Source organism: Aquarana catesbeiana, linkage group LG11 (assembly GCF_042186555.1).
Source record: "Aquarana catesbeiana isolate 2022-GZ linkage group LG11, ASM4218655v1, whole genome shotgun sequence".
Classification (NCBI taxonomy): Eukaryota; Metazoa; Chordata; class Amphibia; order Anura; family Ranidae; genus Aquarana; species Aquarana catesbeiana.
Genome location: NC_133334.1, coordinates 52,850,920 through 52,872,035, shown reverse-complemented (window position 1 = coordinate 52,872,035; position 21,116 = coordinate 52,850,920). Strand labels below are relative to the sequence as shown.

Sequence of the window (21,116 nt, the reverse complement as noted above, 5' to 3'; positions counted from 1 at the left end):
TTAATAGAGGTTTCTGTAGAGGAGGAACCACCTGGCAAACCCCCAGCAGAAGTGCTGGCAACCGGACAGAGGGTCCAAGACCTCTGCCCCACACCTGCAGCAATTGTGGAGGCCCAAGGTGAGGAGGTGGCAGTCTATCGCGAGCTGCAGATCAGGATCCAAGGAGAGAATGCAGTCATCACCTCACAACTGCAGCTTGATCTGGTGTCGGTTGATGGGGCTTCAGTCCCCACCTGTATACCCCAGGGATGCTGGGCAGTCGGCCCAGATCCCCAACAGCAGGATGGAGTGAGCCCAGTCCCCCTGTCTTCTCTCCAGCGGCAGAAAGGATTCCAGGGAGAAGGGCCAGTCCGGGCCTCTCCCCAGCGGCAGATATGTTCTCCGAGAGAGGCAGAGGTTGGCTGGGTGAGTAATACTCTGTTTGGAATAATTTGTTTGGGGTACTGTGTGGGTACAGGCAGTAGAGGACTGGAACTATGGACTAACTTCGGAGTCAACCCGTCTGGGGTCTCCTCCTGTGTTAGTCTCCTGCCGAAAGGGGAGAAATGTGACAGACCTAGCCAGAACAGAGGCTGTTGGAGAGGACTGTATGCAAGCCTGTTGCCTTTTGATTATGGGCCCTGGATTTTCAATGGAACAATACTCTTTGTGAGGTGAATGAGAAATCCAGGCTGAACTGTACTAATCGGACTCAGTCGTGTATATATGTATATATTGTATGGGGACTCCTTACTGTAGATTTGTGTCCCTGAAGAGGGAGGGGGGATTCCTCCAGCAGCCCCCTGCTGATAAGACTGATTCATTCTGTTGGGACACATCCTGTGAGGAGATGCTGGTGTCATCAACCTGTGTTTATGTTAATTGAATGAGCTGATGACATTGTCCTCTATACAATGTAGGAGACGGGACGACTCCTATTGGAGCTGCTATTGTGTTGATATAACTGTGTGAAGCTCGGTGACCACAAGTCTGGGCGAAAGGTCATGTCTCAGTCACCTAGGCTGTATAAAGGATTAGATAATTAGCTCATGTTAATTAAGTTACAGTTGTATTGTTAGAGGAGGTTCCAATGGCATATAAAGTCTTGTAATTTTGATTCTAAATAAAGTGAGTTCTTGGTAGCAACAAGCAAGTGTCGCCTTGTTTGTGCTCAGAGAGGTTGGGATATTTGTATACAGACTGGGAGGAAGTGATATATGACGGAAGCACTCAAGCGGAGTGTGGGACGTTCCGTGACAAATATGTTTTTAGATTTAATTGAATTTATTTTATAATAGTTGTGTCTCAAAAATCCCATCTTTTACAATACGATATTAGAAATTTACAATATAGGGGTGTGGCACTTTACAATTAATTTAGGATAACATTTACATAAACAGTTAAATGCATGCCATATATGAGACCTGTCTTATCTACAAAATAATTAGTATTTTTTTTCTATCCATTTCTGAGATATACACAGCTACTGTATATCAGGAACATGTAGTCAAGGGAGGCAGGTGAGGCAGGGCTAAAAAAATCGAGCTTCGAAGGTCGTAGCTTGCTGACCTGGGGTCACAGAGACCCCAAATTTGGGGGGTATGAAGCCTAAGTCCTACCCCACCACTGGGGCGCCACGACCTATGGTTCCAGAGATATGGGGTTCCTTGTGCAGCCTGTCAGTAGGTAAATACAGAGCGGCCACTTTAAATACAAGCTGGCACACTCTGTTTGCAGCAGACTGAGAGGATGAGCTCACAGTGCCTCTCACTTCTTGTCAGAGGCACTGAGCTCAATGAACAGCTTGGAGTCTTGGACCAATGGTAAAGTACCATTGGTCCCAGCTGTCCAATAAAAATGCTGCAGTGGAGGCACGCCTCTCACTGCAGTGTCATAGAAGGAGGAATGTGTCTAAAAGACAAATACTCCCTTCCAGCCCAGCCCTCTTTTTAGAAGGAAAAAACATGTGTTTATGTGTATAAGATTTACCCATAATCCCATGTTTTTCTCACACAGTTAAGAGGGAGAAACTGATTCTGTTAAAAAGGTACTGTTATAGTCAAGCTAAATCATATATTTATATGCTATATGTTTTAACATAATAATTTATTAATTTATTTACTGTGAAATTACTGGTTGGAAGTTATAACTTCCAACTTCAGTAGTTTGTCCGTTAAGCCACCTGCTTGAGTACAGATTTTGAAAATATAGTAAATTACCTTAAAAACAATATAGAATAATTATTTGTATATTACTTACTTATGGTAATTAACCCCTTGCCACCCAGGCCAATTCTGACACTTTTCTCCTACATGTAAAAATCATCATTTTTTTTTTTCTAGAAAATTACTCAGAACCCCCAAACATTATATTGTTTTAGTAGACACCTTAGGGAATAAAATAGTGGTCATTGCAACGTTTTATGTCACACGGTATTTGCGCAGCGGTTTTTTTAAATGTGTATCATGAATAAATATTTTTTTTGTATAATGTGAAAGATGATGGTACGCTGAGTAAATTGATACCTAACATGTCACTCTTTAAAAATGCACACTTGTGGAATGGCGCCAAACTTCAGTACTTATAAATCTCCATAGATGACGCTTTCAACATTTTTAGAGTTACAGAGGAGGTCTACTGCTAGAATTATTGCTCTCGCTCTAACGATCGTGGCATATGTAACCTGTGTGTATCTGGCTCTGATATTAGCCAGTGCCTCACCAGCCACTCACCTCACCGCACGTCCTTGCTGTATATCAAGCAACACAGCCAAGCTGGTGACCGGACTTCTTTACTGTTGCAGTTAAGCAACTCAGCTTAGTCAACTCCCCGCACTCAGCCTGTGATTGAACAGGAGAAGCAACTGACAGATGAGGTCATCTCTCTGCTCTCTCCTCTTGACAGCATATTCTTTGAGATTCTGTGAATGCAGGACACGGGATTGTCCCCAAGCATACCTCCCAACTTTTTGAGATGGTAATGAGGGATACCTATTGGCAAAAGTATGTAGGCATAGGACTCACCCCCTGCCACACCCCCTTTAACCCCTTCCCGCCGACCGTACGCAGATATGCGTACTCGGCTTTCCGGGGTTATACCGGGATGATGCCCGCAGCTGCAGGCATCATCCCGGTACCGTTGTTTACAGCGGGCGATCGGCTACCCGTGTATAACAACCGATGCGGCTAAAAGCCGCTCGGCTGTTATACCGGAGGAGCGGGTGGGGACATCCCCCCCCTCCCGCCGCCTCCCGCCGCTGTTACCGGGCCTCCCGTGCGATCGGGAGGCCCGGTGTCCGTTCGGCTGCCTTCGGCGGCTGGGGGCGGGCTGGAACGAAGCTGCGAGCGGCTTCGTTCCAGCCTTCTTGTTGTAAACGCGGAAGCGACATCATGACGTCACTTCCCGTTTACTCGGCTGCCAATGGCGCCGAATTTAAAAAAGTACACAGTATTCAGAATCGCTGTTTTCGGCGATCTGAATACTTTGAAGTGTAAAGGAGGGATGGGGGGGTCTTTTAGACCCCCCATCCCTCCATAAAGAGTACCTGTCACCACATATTACTGTCACAAGGGATGTTTACATTGCTTGTGACAGCAATAAAAGTAAAAAAAAAAAAAAAAAAATGTAAACACAATTTATAAAGTACAAAAATAAATAAATTAAATTAAAAAAAAAAAAATTTTAAAGTGCCCCTGTCCCCGCGAGCTCGCGCAGCGAAGAAAACGCATACGGAAGTCGCGCCCGCATATGTAAACGGTGTTCAAACCACATATGTGAGGTATCGCCGCGATCGTCAGAGCGAGAGCAATAATTCTAGCCCTAGACCTCCTCTGTAGCTCAAACCTGGTAACCGTAAAAAATTTTTAAAGCGTCGCCTATGGAAATTCAAAGGTACCGTAGTTCGTCGCCATTCCACGAGTGCGTGCAATTATAAAGGGTGACATGTTTGGTATCTATTTACTCGGCGTAACATCATCTTTCACATTATACAAAAAAATTGGGGTAACTTTACTGTTTGAATTTTTTAAAATTCATGAAAGTGTCACTTTTCCAAAAATTTGCGTTTAAAACACCGCTGCACAAATACCGTGTGATAAAAAATATTGCAACAATCGCCATTTTATTCTCTAGATTCTCTGCTAAAAAAATATATATAATGTTTGGGGGTTCTAAGTAATTTTCTAGCAAAAAATACGGATTTTAACTTGTAAACACCAAATTTCCAAAATAGGCTTAGTCATGAAAGGGAGAATTATACAAATAAAATTATTAGTTAACCCCACAAGTGCTTTTTTTACCAATACTTTTCCTTTTGCTTGTTGGTATATTTTTTTTACTCTTTCTCATGTACTAATAAAATGGATTAAGGATTATTGGAGTTGCCGGATCTATCTTCTGAAATTGTGTTTACTTTTCCTTTATACTGGCTATTGAAATTTACAAATGCAGCAATTTAGAAATCAGGTGAAAGATTTAGCACTGACTGGAAAACACTATTTGAGAAACAAATAGTGCATTTTATATACAAACATAAAGATCATACCAAAATGAGGGACAAATGAGAAAGAAAGAGGCACAGATGGACTTTGTTCCAAATCAGGGACAGTTGGGAGCTATGCCCAAGTGCTGCCCCTCACTCAATAAGTGCTGTTAAATAGAGGATTACACCAGGTTGATACCAAGTCAGACATTTAGACCAGATACATTTAAATTACATTTAGGGGCTATTTTTAAAGCAGTGAATGTCACATTCACCAAACATTCACCGCATGTGTATCTTCATGATCCATGTGTATTAATGTAAAGTGAATTATTCACCCGGTGAATGTCACATTAACAACTTTATACATTTTCCCCTCAATTATTACTTTTTTAAAATAAAAGCATACTTGCATTTATTGGTGTTCCTAAAAGACACGTATGGCTAAAGCTTTTTTGGCCTTTTGTGGGTCATAGGAGTGCACTAGCTATTGCTCTCTTGTGACCCAGAGTCAGCTAATAGCGGGCTGTTGTCTGCTATCAGCTGACATCACAGAGCCTCCCCGGGCCCTGGAGGGACCCCTCCCTAGCCTGGTGCTCCAGTGAGCACTGGAGGGGCAATGCGGTGAGCAGTAACTGGCAGTCATCGCTCTCTTCTCTAATCAAACCAAGAACTAAGTGATCAGTGGTCAAGTGATCACTCAGTTCTCGCTCGAGCTGATGTTGGACAGCTGCAGCATAGAGGTAAGCCTTTATGTTTGTTTTGTTTTGTTTTTTTTATATTCCATACATCTTTAAATATCTGCATAGAGATGAAATATTAAAAAGTCCTTAGGCAGATATGCTGTTATTTTTACTGGGAACACCTGCACAGGAACATTATTATTTTTGTCATTTCTTTCCTTTGAAATAGCTTGTTTACCATTCGTAAACCTGTAAATTATGCAAAGAGACTCTTGGATCCTTGTCCTTTGTGAAAACATCCCCCTATCTATGGGCAGAATTCATTTTACATAATTGTTATTGAAAGGAGAGACTTATGGTTCACTCAGACAGGTGATAAGCCTGACAGGCAGCAGCTCATCGCCTGGAGTTTCCAGGCATTATATGGATTGTTTGATAGAATCCATTCATCACTATAATGAACGGAGCTGTCATTCAAACACAATGCCTTGCTGGGCTTCTTTTATGACTGCTGATAACTGCTAGAGCAATAGCCTGTGCTATGAGTGAATGACAGCTCTGTAATGAATAGGACCTGTCAATTTTTTAGAATACACACAAGTAAATGTTGGGCCACAAGCTGTATCTATCTGAACAAGCCCTTAAAGAGATATTCTATAAAAGCATCTAATTTTCTTCTGGCACCCATGGCCATTTTTATATTTGTACCCTCGCTATTAACAGCTGAAATCTCACTAGGTTTTACAGACAAGCTAGCTTTTGTTCCTCTAGTTTTGTAAGTTGTAATGTGATTGCAACTCTATTTGCCAAGTATTATTATACTTTAATGTGAATCCTGGGAAAATGCAGTCATGTTTGTGGTGATAAGGTTCATGCTTGGCCCTTATTTGGTTACAACTGTTGCCGGTGTTTGCGTCTTGTGTTGTTTTCAGAGTATTTTCTTTATAGCATTTCTGGCCCCTAAAACATGAGACCTTTGACATCAAATGGACTGCTCTCTTAACTCAGTACTTCTTCTGCTTCAACGAGACCTAATAGTCTTTTTCCTGGTGTCTGGAACATCTCCACCTTCTCAACAAAACCTTCTTTGTAAACCTGGTTTGCCTTGTGATTACCCCAAACATGGCTTCTCTTCTAAAGGAAGAAGAAGAACTACTTCGTCGGAGGGTTCAGTTGGGTTTGCCTGGTGTACGCCTTACATCCTTTGGACACTATCAATGTGAGATTGCTAGGGGAGGGGGCAATGCAGGGGTCTGTAGAAAGAGGGGAGGTTGGTCTGAGTGATGGGGGTAGTGTGGGAAAGGGGGTCTTGTGTAATGATGGGGGTAATATGGGGAAGGGGGTCCTGTGTAATGATGGGTATAGTATGGGGGAGGGGGTCCTGTGTAAGGATGGGGGTAGTGTGGGGAAGGGGGTCTTGTGTAATGATGGGTATAGTATGGGGGAGGGGGTCCTGTGAGGATGGGGGTAGTGTGGGGAAGGGGATCTTTTGTAATGATGGGTAAAGTATGGTGGAGGGGGTCCTGTGTAAGGATGGGGGTAGTGTGGAGAAGGGGGTCTTGTGTAATGATGGGTATAGTATGGGGGGGTCCTGTGTAAGGATGGGGGTAGTGTGGGGAAGGGGGTCTTGTGTAATGATGGGTATAGTATGGGGGGGTCCTGTGTAAGGATGGAGGTAGTGTGGGGAAGGGGGTCTTGTGTAATGATGGGGGTAATATGGGGAAGGGGGTCCTGTGTAATGATGGGTATAGTATGGGGGGGTCCTGTGTAAGGATGGAGGTAGAGTGGGGAAGGGGGTCTTGTGTAATGATGGGGGTAATATGGGGAAGGGGGTCCTGTGCAATGATGGGTATAGTATGGGGGAGGGGGTCCTGTGTAAGGATGGGGGTAGTGTGGGGAAGGGGGTCTTGTGTAATGATGGGGGTAATATGGGGAAGGGGGTCCTGTGCAGCGATGGGTATAGTATGGGGGAGGAGTCCTGTGAGGATTGGGGTAATATGGGGAAGGGGGTCCTGTGTAATGATGGGTATAGTATGGGGGAGGGAGTCCTGTGTAAGGATGGGGGTAGTATGGGGGAGCGGGTCATGTGTAATGATGGGGGAAGTATGGGGAAGGGGGTCCTGTGTAAGGATGGGGGTAGAATGGGGGAGAGGGTCTTTTGTAATGATGAGGGTAGTATGGGGAGGGGGTCCTGTGTAATAAAGGGGGTAGTATGGGGGTGGGGGTCATCGGCAATGCTGCGGGTAGTATGGGGGAGGAGTCCTGTGTAATGATGGAGGGGGGAGCCCAAGAAAATGTTTGCCCAGGGTCCAATCAATATTAAAGATGGCCCTGAATATAGTCATCTGCCTAAAGTCAACTTCTTACCTGACTTCAGTATAGTTGCAAAGTCCTTGGAGGTTATAGGATTTTCGCTGAGTCCACACATGTTCTCACTGAAAATTCGGAAGTGATACTGATTACCCATGATCAGATCAGACACTACACAGTGCAGACGTCTGTAGTGTTCAAACACGGTGAACCATTCCTGAGAGGGTAAGTGGTGAGAAAAGAATATAAATATCATGGTAAAAAGAAATAACTATCCAAATTTTACCTCCTGCTTAGATTGTTTGGAGCGCCCTCTCCAGGGTGGTCACAGTTTACCCTATAGTCATAAAGGGCACTCTGTACTGTACTTTTTGTACAGGTAAGTCAGCAGTTCATGTATGGAGCTTTGAAGATTCTATTTAGGTTCATGGAACTCAAATGGAGCTCTTGTATATGAATATCTTTCTAAAATAGATTTTGCTTCCAGCATCTGTTTTTTGCTTCTAAAGCAGTGGTTCTCAACCTGGGGGTCAAATGACGATTTGCCAGGGGTCACCAAATCCTGAGCTGTTCCTGAAGCCCACACCGCTCTCCCAGCCTTTTCACAGCTGCCCGGCAGGGCTGTCCCTGGAGCTTGTGGCCGCCCAGCTGGGCTGTTCCTGGAGCCCGCGGCCACCCACTCAGCCTCTTCGCAGCCGCCCATTAAGTTCACAGCATGGCTGGGGGCAGAGACTAGAGGTCAGCTGATTCGTGAGGAATGTGAAGTGGGAGGGGCTGGAGAAGACCCTATCTCCTGATTTTGGCATAGGTGTCACTGCTGCAAGACACAACAAAGTGTCATAGTGAGACCAGTGAAGCCAGAGACACAGTGAGTAACACTACCTGTGATTATAGTTGCCATTAAAAGTCCCCACTACAGTTCTCAGATCAGCAGATGACCTTGATCAAGAGCACCCAAGTTGGCTGATCAGAACTCTCCCCAGCACTGCCACTCATCCCAACTCCCCGCCAGCACTGCCCCTCATCCCAACTCCCCACCAACACTGCCACTGATCCCACCCCCCACCAGCACTGCCCCTCATCCCAACTCCCCACCAACACTGCCACTGATCTCACCCCCCACCAGCACTGCCACTCATCCCAACTCTCCACCAGCACTAACACTGATCTCACCCCCCACCAGCACTGCCACTCATCCCAACTCTCCACCAGCACTAACACTGATCCCACCCCCCACCAGCACTGCCCCTCATCCCATCTCTCTGCCAGCACTGCAACTCATCCCATTCCCCCACCAAGGAGTAAGAGAAGGAATACAAATAGAAAATACATGAAAGGGAGAGGAAAAGAGGGGGGGAACAAAGAAAAATGGAGAGAAAGAATAAGAGAAAGAACAAGAAAGACGGCTAGAGAGAGGGGTGGGGAAAAAAAAACAAGAAATTAGGATAGAGAGGGATAAAAGGGAAAGAAAGGAGAACAAAGAGAGAGTGGTACATCCTAAAATGTATAATGTTTTTTTTTTACTGTACGAGTGGAAGGGACTCAGGGAACGCTAAATGTCCGTGTGTTAGGGGCGCAGGTTACTTGTCTTGCCTTGGGTGCTGACAACCCACGATAAGAAAATAATTTTACTGTTAGGGGTCCCCACAACTTGGGAAATTTTATCAAGGGGTCACGACACTAATAAGGTGGAGAAACACTGTTCTAAAGGGAGTGGGGGAGAACATTCCTTAAACCCCAACTCTGGAAAAATAAAACACAAATAAAAAATATCGCTTGTAGTGTCCGCACTGCAATGGTTAATTGCTCATTTATGCCTAAGAAAAAGCAGGTTTACTTACCTGATCCTTTGCTCCTCCCCTGGTTTCTGTAGCATCTGCACCCCCACACTCCACCGGTCTAGGCTCCTGACTTCATCAATACCAGAGCAGGGTCCATAGCCCTGCAATGGACATGATGACCCAAAGGGACAGTCCATTGCTGGATCGCAGGGAAGTGCCGCCTGCTGAGGGAGTGGAGGTCCCAATGACTAAGCTCCAGGGGGGCGAAGTGAAACACATTGGGAGCGTGGCCTGGTCGGAGTCCAGGCTGAGGTTGCCTCTCCAATCATTGCAGCTGTACTGCATGGGATACATTTTTTTATTTGCCTGGAGCTGGGATTTAACCACTTGTCTACCAGGACAATTTTTACACTTTTTGCATACGTGTTAAAATTAGCTTTTTTTTGTTGGTAGAAATTACTTTAAACCCCCAAACAATTATATATTTTATATATAAAAGCAGAATATACTGTATTATATATTTATAAAGCAGAGAGAATAAAAATGCCGATCATTGCAAATTTTTTGCAGCTATATACAGTATCAAACACATACACTATATTGTCAAAAGTATTGGGACGCCTGCCTTTACACACACATGAACTTCAATGGCATCCCAATCTTAGTCCGTAGGGTTCAATATTGAGTTGGCCCACCCTTTGCAGCTATAACAGCTTCAACTCATCCGGGAAGGATGTTCACAAGGTTTAGGAGTGTGTCTATGGGAATGTTTGCCCATTCTTCCAGAAGGGCATTTGTGAGGTCAGGCACTGATGTGGATGAGAAGACCTGGCTCGCAGTCTCTACTCTAATTTATCCCAAAGGTGTTCTATCGGGTTGAGGTCAGGACTCTGTACAGGCCAGTCAAGTTCCTCCACCCCAAACTCACTTATCCATGTCTTTACGGACCTTGCTTTGTGCACTGGTCCAAATCATTTGGTGGAGGGGGTATAATTGTGTGAGGTTGTTTTTCAGGGGTTGGGTTGGCCCCTTAGTTCCAGTGAAGGAAAATCTAAGGCGTCAACATACCAAGACATTTTGGATAATTTCATGCTCCCAACTTTGTGGAAACAGTTTGGGGACGGCCCCTTCCTGTTCTAACATGACTGCACACCAGTGCACAGAGCAAGGTCCATAAAGACATGGAGTGAGAGTGACAAAAAATTAAAGGCGTTCTTTTGGATCCCAGTGTGACAACACAATATTCTATGCCCCCCCAGAACTCACCATAGTCTTCTTATCTGCTTTTTGGATGGTATAACCCGTTATCTCGGTATTTCCATCATCCTGGGGTGGAGCCCATTCTATAGCCACATTGAATCCCCATACTTCCACAATCTTCAATTTCTGAGGAGCACTGGGCTTGTCTAGAAGAAAAGGATTACTCACAAAAATCCATTTGAAACACAGACAATGGTTTTGCTAAGTCTTGTAGCTGTACCTGCGTCGTTCTCCTAAATTACAGCCACTTACCCACAATCTGGATAACGACGGTAGCTGAGTCCTCACAGTTCTCAATCTGGATCTTAACTTGGTACTCTCCAGAGTGATGCCTCTCGGCTGATCTGATGAACAGGATGGTGTCAGCTTCACTGTTCCTGATACCGATCTGTTTTGGATCAATGGGCTGTCCATCCTTCAGCCAGGTGACCACAGGGCGAGGCTTTCCCTATAACAACACACCCCAAAAAATTGTATTACAGCCAAAGTATTGTTATAAACAAACACCTGTGACATTGCCATACCAATGTCTTGAATGGTACATTTGATTTCGGGATGCACAGGTAAATTGCAATAAGTACAATTTTTTCCCGAATGAAACCACATTCACAGTTACAATTTTGTTCATTTGAGAAAAATAGTTTTGCCTTATCACTTGATTTTCCGCATCACTGTGGTCAAAAATGTTAATTGATTTGACCCCCATTAAAGATTCAAAAATGGAAAGAATGCTCTGAAAACAAGTTTTTTCAAATCTACTGTTTTGTGGCCAGCTAATAAATAATTTTTGTGTTTATTCATATGCAGGCTGTGGTATATCAAAATCAAAGGAATTAGTGAGCTGGACTGAGTGGGATTCATTCTCAAGGGGCATATTAGGTCTTCTGATGTCACTCCTGTTTAATTCTACGATTATAGCACTTTTCTATAATATATAAAGTTATAGAAAAAATTGCAGCTCACTTTGATCAAACAGTAGAACCATTCCTTCAATACCGAAATACAAATGCAGCCATCTATTCACTTTTTGCTTTTATCTTCAGTGATGCCTCAAATCAAATGTATAGAAGTATTTGGGTTGATCATATGATCATTTTCGAATTGTTATATAGTAAACCTTAAAGGGTAACTCCACTTTTGTAGAAAAAAATATAGCAAATAAAAAAATATAGCACATACAATTGCTGCACACCTCATGTTGTAATTTAATAGTATTAAAAATTACCTTTCCTTTTCAGTGCTGTAATTTCCTGTAAAAATCAATGTAATATGGCAGCCTGGAGGCTTTCTGTAGACAGCTGATATACAGAACGCCCCCAGATATGTAATTTCCTGCTTGTGTGATTGGCTCACTGATTTTCCCGGAAGCCTACACTAAGTTAAAAATCTGATTTTAGGCAAACCTGGTAATAGAAAAGTACTGTAATGCCGTGTACACACGAGTAGACTTTCGACGGACTGAACTCCGAAGGACTTTTTGACGGACTTTCGACAAAGTTCCAACGCAACGGACTAGCCTACACACGATCACACTGTCACTGTCCTGGTCGGTGGTGGCTTGTGTGCATGGACGAGTACTGTGCTCTGGAGGGCAATGGGTCTCAACTATGGATTATCATGATTCTGCTTATGTGAAGCAACAATTTTTTTAAGTATATCCATTGGCGCTACCTTCTGACATCCGACGGCACACTTCTCCGTCCCTGTTCCCTTTGGTCTTTTTCTTATCTCCTGGCAACCTTGGGGGGGGTTGCTACCATTCAGATACATACCTAGGTTTCATCTGAGACATCATTTTTTCTCGGGTGAGCCTTGCCGCTTTTGGCGTCATATGGGTGGACCAGTGTGGATAAGCCGGGGCCAGTTACACACCCAGTCTTCCTTTTGGAATTTTGGGGTGTTTTGACGGATTCGCCACTGGGATTTGGCAATGAGTTTCGTACACTGATATGCTTGTTATGACTCTTCCCACAAGTTTTCCCCTGATGAAGGGACCTTCTTTTCAGTCCCGAAACGCGTAGGTCCAAGTGGAAGACTGCACCAATATTTTTTCTACTGTTACACCAGCATATCTTTTGTAGCTTTTATTGTTATATATTACTTTATATGTCGACTTCTCTATTTTGTATATTTGTACCAATAAAATTGTTTTTTTACTACTCTGTTGCCGTTAAAGTCCCATTAACCATCTGAGGGGGTAATTTTTATTTCTTTGTCTTAGGGATGGTGGCAACTCCTATGACCTAGCTGGATGGTGTTCTCTCTTTATTTGCATGATCACACCAAAGTCTGACTGATTCGAACGTGATGACGTACGACCGGACTAGAATAAGGAAGCCAATAGCCTCCCTTGCGTCGTTGTTCGTCCATCGGACTAGCATACCGACGAACTGATTTTTCGACCGGACTCAAGTCCGTCGGAAAGATTTGAAACATGTTCTAGTTCTAAAGTCCATCTGATTTTTCGACAGAAAAGGTCCGATGATGCCCGTACATGATTGAATTGACCTTTGCTGTCGAAAAGTCCGGTTGTGTGTACACGGCATAAGTGTTGTTGAGATATTCCCCAAGAGTTGATCACTTTTAAAGGGATGCAGACCCTGCAGCTTTCCTTATTAGAACACAGATTCAGCAGCAATTGGTCTGGTGAAACAAAGAGCTATTTCTTCACAGCGACTTAAGGTCGGAATCTGCTACAAGTAAAATATTTCACATATATGTGTTTAATCTTTAAGCCCCTAACACCGCATGGCTTCTGTATCATGTGACTACTCTGTGGTTGGCTCTAAATTGTCACATGACCAGGAGCCCGCCCCGCAGGCTCCCGATCAGAAGCCTTGGCCAAGAGCTGTTGGTGACAGCTTGGTCTCTCAGCACACAACTTCATGTCACTATGAATATATATGAGCAGCGACTGAGCATTAAAGGCCACCCTTCTTGTGGGTGCTTATGCACATTATGTGGTCAACTAAACATTATATCTAAAGAAAGGTATAAACAAAACAAATCTACATTTTGTATTCCGAATTGAAGCTTTTCCATGATCATGCTACCTGCACTACCTTGTGTATCTGACATGGTGGAAGATGTTCCTTGGTATACTGTATCTCTGAAGGACATATGTGACATTTTTTGGGGGCGGGAGTCTTTCCATATTTTTTGAAACAGCCGTGAAACTGCCACCAATTGAACAGAAATTCTGTACATAGAGATCCAGCTGATTAGTTGGTCTTTTTTTCCATGTCCTTCAATGTCCTCATTTGTGATCTCATTCTATTTCAGTTGCAAAATGATAATGGCGGCCTCTAGCTCCTGTATGTACATGTCTTGCCTATCCTCTTGCATTTCAAATCAGTACAGTTGCCTAAATTTAACCAGCACATGGCTTGTATTTTCTGCCATTGTCCTCATCCTCAATCAGCATCTCAGGATTGTACCAACTAGCCTGCATGTGTCATTCCCCTCACTCGTCTTCCCATACTTCTGCTCGCTGTGTACCCCGACATCACTCATCGCTGTGTTCTCAGCACAGATATACAATACAGCCACAACTGAGGACCTGAAAAGGAATTCCTAAATACCTACAAAGACTGAAATCACAAACACCTAGTGAGATATTAAAGTTAACTCGTCACAAGAGAAATACGTTGGCTACCACTTCCGATCTCTCCGAAAATGCTAGCTGCCTGGCTATGATGCCTAATTAATGGCTTCAATATTTCTGAACAAGTATTCAGACCAGGAAGGTCAGGAGAAAAGTCATAAGTTTGCTTGCTATGGAACATAGTGAGAGGTTAAAGGTCAGTTTTTGTGCAAGTTTTTGCACACAACCCCAAACCCCAAAAAACATACACGTTTTTGGTAAAAATGACTTGTGCCTTAAAATTGCAAATGATTCATGTCAATTTTAGGCACCAAAGTTCCTGAGCCCAAATCAACTTTGAAGCCAAAAACGATGGTACCTCGTAATTTTTTTATAGCAGACCACTTTAGACCCAACTTTGGATAAAATGTCAATAGGTTAGAACCTCAGGTTTTTATTACTGTCTGTGTCCTTATTTGGAAGATCATGTAATGACCGGTAATCAGAGGCGGCTCTCTAATTAGGCGAAATAGGCGGTGGCCTCAGGCCTCGCAGTCATAGGGGCCTCGCACAGCTGGATTGTTTACCTAATCAGAGAGCCGCCCCTTCCAGCAGCAGAGGTATCCGCCATCACACAGTCCTGAGTCCCCTCGTTTTGTTACAGGGAGAGATAACAAGGCTACGAGTGAGATGTGTGATCGGAGCTCACCTACATCTCCAGAGAGACGCTCAGTACAGCCTGCTCTGACAGATCTCCCCCCTCCCCCTGCTGCCCGCACAGCCAAACAGAAGAGGAGAGAGAGCTTCTGCTCCTCCTCCTCCCGCCCTCTGCTCCTGTGTCTGCCCCGCCCACTCTCCTCGGCAGTGTTCTCTGTTCTGCCTCAGAAGGGGATGTGTGGGCGGGAAGATTCAAGCTGAAGAAGAAAACAGAAAAGGAAAAGGGGAGTCTGATCCATCCATCCCTCCTGCCTCCCAGTGAGTACACTGATGTAGGGGATGCTCTTCCTTCCCTTCTTCCTCCACCCCCTTCTCTTTCTTTCTTTCCATTTTTCTTTCTTTCTTTCCTTCCATTTTTCTCTTTCTTTCTTTCCTTCCATTTATTTGTCTTTCTTTCCATCCATCCATCTTTCTCTTTCTTTCTTTCTTTCCTTCCATTTTTCTTTCTTTCTTTCTTTCTTTCCATCTTTCTTTCTTTCCATCCATCCATCCATCCATCTTTCTCTTTCTTTCTTTCTTTCCATCCATCCATCTTTCTCTTTCTTTCTTTCTTTCTTTCTTTCTTTCTTTCTTTCTTTCTTTCTTTCTTTCTTTCTTTCTTTCTTTCTTTCTTTCTTTCTTTCTTTCTTTCTTTCTTTCTTTCTTTCTTTCTTTCTTTCTTTCTTTCCATCCATCTTTCTCTTTCTTTCTTTCTTTCTTTCTTTCTTTCTTTCTTTCTTTCCATCCATCTTTCTCTTTCTTTCTTTCTTTCTTTCCATCCATCTTTCTCTTTCTTTCTTTCTATCCATCAATCCATCTTTCTCTTTCTTTCTTTCTCTTTCTTTCTTTCTTTCTTTCTTTCTTTCTTTCTTTCTTTCTTTCTTTCTTTCTTTCTTTCTTTCTTTCTTTCTTTCTTTCTTTCTTTCTTTCTTTCTTTCTTTCTTTCTTTCTTTCTTTCCATCCATCCATCCATCTTTCTTTCTTTCTTTCTTTCTTTCCTTCCATCTTTCTTTCTTTCTTTCCTTCCATCTTTCTTTCTCTTTCTTTCTTTCCATTCATATTTCTTTCTCTTTCTTTCCTTCCATCTTTCTTTCTCTTTCTTTCTTTCCTTCCATCTTTATTTCTCTTTTTTTCTTTCCTTCCATCTTTCTCTTTCTTTCTCTTTCTTTCTTTCCTTCCATCCATCTTTCTTTCTCTTTCTTTCTTTCCTTCCATCCATCTTTCTTTCTCTTTCTTTCTTTCCTTCCATCCATCTTTCTTTCTCTTTCTTTCTTTCCTTCCATCCATCTTTCTTTCTCTTTCTTTCTCTTTCTTTCTTTCCTTCCATCCATCTTTCTTTCTCTTTCTTTCTTTCTTTCTTTCCTTCCATCCATCTTTCTTTCTCTTTCTTTCTTTCTTTCCTTCCATCCATCTTTCTTTCTTTCTTTCTTTCTTTCTTTCTTTCTTTCTTTCTTTCTTTCTTTCTTTCTTTCTTTCTCTTTCTTTCTTTCCATTCATATTTCTTTCTCTTTCTTTCTTTCTTTCCTTCCATCTTTTTTTCTCTTTCTTTCTTTCCTTCCATCTTTCCTTCCATCTTTCTTTCTCTCTTTTTCTCCTTCCTTCCTTCCTTCCTTCCTTCCTTCCTTCCTTCCTTCCTTCCTTCCTTCCTTCCTTCCTTCCTTCCTTCCTTCCTTCCTTCCTTCCTTCCTTCCTTCCTTCCTTCCTTCCTTCCTTCCCCTTTTATTGCTCTCTTTGTGACAGCCTACCAGAATAGGTAGGATCTGTGAGAGCAGCTTCCCTGTGCAGCTCTGCTTGAGGAAAATATATCTTTATTATGCCCACTACCTACCCCCTGTACTGTCCACTCCCCTATACTGTACACTCCTAATACAGTTCATTTTCATCCCTTGAATTATTTTTCCCATTATGGGAGTGAGTGGGGCCTCATGTCTAAGTTTTGCCTAAGGCCTCACAAAGTCTAGAGCCGCCTCTGCCGGTAATCAACGTGCAAGAGAGCATATGTCACCAGCCCACCATAGACCCTGATGGGAGTATCTTCGCTCAGTATAGCAAGAAAGATTTTGCCAACGAAATTGAAGCATTAATTGTAGGCTGTAGCGCAGCCTAAGACTGTATTCACACCTGAGTGTTTTCAGCTTGTAAAACGCCTGGAAAAAAACAACTGAACAACGCCCAACAAGCAAAATCCCATTCATTTAAATGGCATCTGTTCACATCTAAGGGTTTTGTCACCTGAAGCAAAATGCCTGAAGCTCAAAAAAGTACAACAGCTTCTTTTGGGCAGATTACAGACGTTTTTCTGCTTTTTACATGACCTTTTGACCAGTACAAAATTGCGGCAAATTCGCTGTAAAAACGCATGACTTTCTGCCTGAAAACAAAATGCTCAGGTGTGAATGCAGCCTAAAGCCAGGTACACACGGGCGGACTTTTCGACCGGACTGGTCCGACGGACTTTCAACGGACTTTTGACGGACTTCCGACTGACTTTTTAACAAACGGACTTGCCTACATACGATCACACCAAAGTCTGACGGACCTGTACGTGATGACGTACACCGGACTAAAATAAGGAAGTTGATAGCCAGTAGCCAATAGCTGCCCTAGCGTAGTTTTTTGTCCGTCGGCCTAGCACACAGACGAGCGGATTTATGGGTCCGGTGGAGTTAGGACGTAAAGATTTGAAGCATGTTCCAAATCTAAAGTCCGTCAGATTTTCGACTAGAAAAGTCCACTGAAGGTCCGGTGAAGCCCACACACGATCAGGTTGTCCGCTGGATTCGGTCCATCAGACCAGTCCGGTCGAAAAGTCCGACTGTGTGTACGCTCCATGCACACTAGTGTTTTTTTAAGCTTCTAGAAGCTTTTATTAGCAATTTTTTCTGCTCCTAGAAGCTAAATAGTGTTATCCTATGTGTTCATGCACACTACATTAGGTTATTACCGTTTTTTGAGCTTCAGCGTCCAGGACCAGAAAAAAAAGAGTTTTTTGGAGCATTTTTCCATCAGAAACGCTCCTAAATGATACTAATAGCATTTTTTAAGATTTTTTTTTCCTTTTACTGCAAAAATGCTAATAAAACGCTAACCCACCTAAACACTCTTAAAACACTGCTAAAACACTACTACAAAAAGCTATTACCAGCATTTTTTATTGCTTAAAAAAAAAAATGCTAGTGTGCATAGAGCCCAAAGATCAATGAGTTCAATGTACAAGACTCTCTGTGCCGAGTTCACCCAATGCCTATACATACAGCCACAAACTCTCAGTACATGGAACAATCCAATCACATTTAGTCTCTGGTCATACCTGAAAGGGAATAACAATGTTCACCGTCTCGCCAACCCGCTTCACAAATTTCTGTCTCAGGTAACGAGGCAGCCAGATCTTTGGTCTTTCTGTATGGAAGGAAACAAAGTTAGAAAGTGTTTCCAGCAAAAACGATTTTTTTAGAATGAGTTTACAACTTCTGGCAGGTTTTAACTGTTGTCTCAGCTAGGGACATTTTTAATTCACTACATTTTTTCAACACCTATCATATGGATAGGAAGTGAGGGTAATCTACTCAATGAGGACCCTGGAAAAAAAAAAAAAAACAGCTGTTTTACGCCTCTGCCTGTTCTACTTAAAAATATTCCCTAGGATGAGCTGTACTAGGGAATTTACTTTCTTACATAGTTAAATAGTTAATATGGTTGAAAAAAGGCATCCAGTTCAACCAACACAGAAAAAACAAAACAAAATAGAAAACCTCCATATACACAATCCTATACCCAGTGGATCTAGAGGAAGGCAAAAAAAAACAATAAAGCATGATCCAATTTGCTCCAGTGGGGGAAAAATATCTTCCTTAACCCCCAAGAGGCAATCAGATATCAGATATTCCCTGGATCAACTTTACCTATAAACGTATTGCATTTAGGAAAAAAATCCAGGCCTTCTTAAAAACGATCTACTGACAATTTCATTAAATAGACCCAGGACATCTGTTGCCTGATCCAACCACTTTTTCTTGGAAGAGGTGACAATCCTCCTACTAGACAGCAATAAAACCTGACACCCCTCCTTACACTATCCAACACTGAAAAAAGGATTGGCTAGGCTTCTTCTTTATCTTCCATCTAGTTTTATTTTAGTGAACTTACGCATGATCTCCCGGATGGTCACAGGCTCCTTCAAGGTGCATGGCTCGCTGGGTCCTGCCAGGTTGATGGCCTTGACCCTGAAAGTGAGCCTCTCCCCGGTGGGCAGGTCTCTTATCAGACTTGAGGTCCTTTCAGTCAGGCCTTGAAGAGCTGGTACCCATTCTGAGGCTGTAGAAGGCAACAAAGACACAGTGAGAACAGAGCTAACCAAGAGATCAAGAAGAAAGGAGATAAAGTTACCAAGCCACCAATAGATAGACAAATGTCTGGTGCTGGTGTAACCCTCCCCTTTTCAGGACAATGCATGGATAGGTAAGAAAGTGTTTCCAACAAATTATACTTTCTAGAAATAAGTGGGATTTCTTAACCAAGGCTTCCCAGAGGTTGCTAGGGCTTACTTTAACATATTCTGACACTCAGGTATGTAACCACTTACACTAGTTTTTCTTTTAGCTATCTGTATGAGAAGCATTCTAACCACCAGTGTAAGCAGCTTTCTCCCTACTGACTTCCAATATAAGGAGCATTCTTCCCACTGACCACCAATCTAATGGGCATTCCTCCCACTCACCACCAATCTAAGGACAATTCTTCGCCTGAACACCAATATAAGCAACATTCTTCCCATTGACCACCAATGTAAGGAGCATTCTTCCCATTGACCACCAATATAAAGAATATTCTTCCAACTGACCGCCAATATAAGGAGCATTCCTCCCAGCATCCTGAATTTCCTCAGTATATGACTATTTCTGGTTGAAGCCGAACACCAGCCTTTCCTCTAGTCTTGCACAGTTGTACAAGCTGCTCTCCTGTACTGAAAATTCTTACTCTGATCTGTATACCTGTTCAGCACAAGTAACTCAGAAATTGATGATTGCCAATGACAGCCAAGCAACTAGCATTTGTGTTTGATCAGAACGCAGTGGCAGAGCTTGCTCTTGTATTTGTCCCACTTTTAGTTTTAAAAGTACTGATAGCTCCTGGCGTGGCCTGACTCATAAATTCTACTTGAATGGAACTTTCGCTTTAAGGCTCGGTTCACACTAGGACGACTTGTCAGGCGACCTAGTCGCCTGACAAGTAGCGTCCCGTTCTGTACAATGGAACCGTTCTAAGGGGATCGACGCAAGTCGCTCCGACTTAGAAAAAGGTTCCTGTACTACTTTGGGGGCGACTTGCATAGACTTCTATACAGAAGTCGTTTTGCAAGTCGCCCAGGCAGTCGTGTGCAGGTCGCCTCGGTGAGGCGACCTGCAAGTCGTGCCGCCCCTAGTGTGAACCGAGCCTAAGGCCTCCTCCTCGGAAGCAGAAGCTCTCCCTCCCGAAGTCCTCTGGGACATATGGCGGGTCTTAGAAGACTTCGTGGCCAGTCATAGACCGCAGCACCGCTCGTGAATGCGCAGTGGGCACCCAGCTGTGAAGTCGCAAGCTGTCACAGCCGAGTGCCCATAGTAGAGATGCTGGCGCCACTGAGGGAGGACATGGGGAGAACACGGCTGCGGTGAGTACACGGTTGGACCCTGGGACAGGTGAGTGGCTGTTTATTAAAAGTCAGCAGCTACACTTCTTGTGGCTGCTGACTTTTAATAAACAGACAAATGACTGGAACTCCGCTTTAAGGCTCGGTTCACATATGTGCGGTGCAAACTGAAGCTCCGGTCAGGCTTACATCAGGATCAGGTCAGGGTTTTTTCCCGTTCACAACCGAATGACATGCACAATTCAGAAGCGTTACCATAGAAGTCAATGGGCCTGAATTTGCACCTGGGCTGGACCCTACTGCTCAGAAAACTGACAGGACTCTCAATTTTCAGTCTGCACTCCGGCTGCACCAGACATATGTGAACGGGCAACATTTGAAAGCAATGTTCTTTCACATGTTATGCAAATTGGATACGGTTAAAAACGCATCCAATTTGCATATGTGAACCCAGCCCTAAAGATGAATTCCAGGTATGGCTTTTTTTTACATAGTTGCATTGGTCCAGCTTTCACCAATGTAACTAGTTACTATATATACCATACCAGTGAGATCCCTCCAGAAGCAAGAAACCATTGAAGTAGACACCACTAATCCAATGATCTCCACTAGCTTCTGGGTCCTATGCCAAGCAGCTGCCCTACTGCTTTCTCACAGGCACCATTCAAAGAATGCTTTGCATGTTCTCAATGAATGCAAAGATTTCTCTGATTGA

General features: G+C 43.3%; 1 protein-coding gene across 1 annotated transcript in view; it reads right to left on the bottom strand.

Annotated features, from left to right (window-relative positions):
* Positions 1 to 21,116, bottom strand: part of MYBPC3 (myosin binding protein C3) — a 209,423-nt gene that overhangs the window by 14,938 nt on the left and 173,369 nt on the right. Inside the window, exons 24-28 of the mRNA XM_073604365.1 lie at positions 18,919 to 19,086; positions 18,083 to 18,171; positions 10,746 to 10,941; positions 10,500 to 10,639; positions 7,510 to 7,669 (exon numbers count right to left, since the gene is read on the bottom strand). Coding sequence (XP_073460466.1) covers positions 7,510 to 7,669; positions 10,500 to 10,639; positions 10,746 to 10,941; positions 18,083 to 18,171; positions 18,919 to 19,086 — 753 coding nt within the window. The remainder of the gene's footprint in view (positions 1 to 7,509; positions 7,670 to 10,499; positions 10,640 to 10,745; positions 10,942 to 18,082; positions 18,172 to 18,918; positions 19,087 to 21,116) is intronic.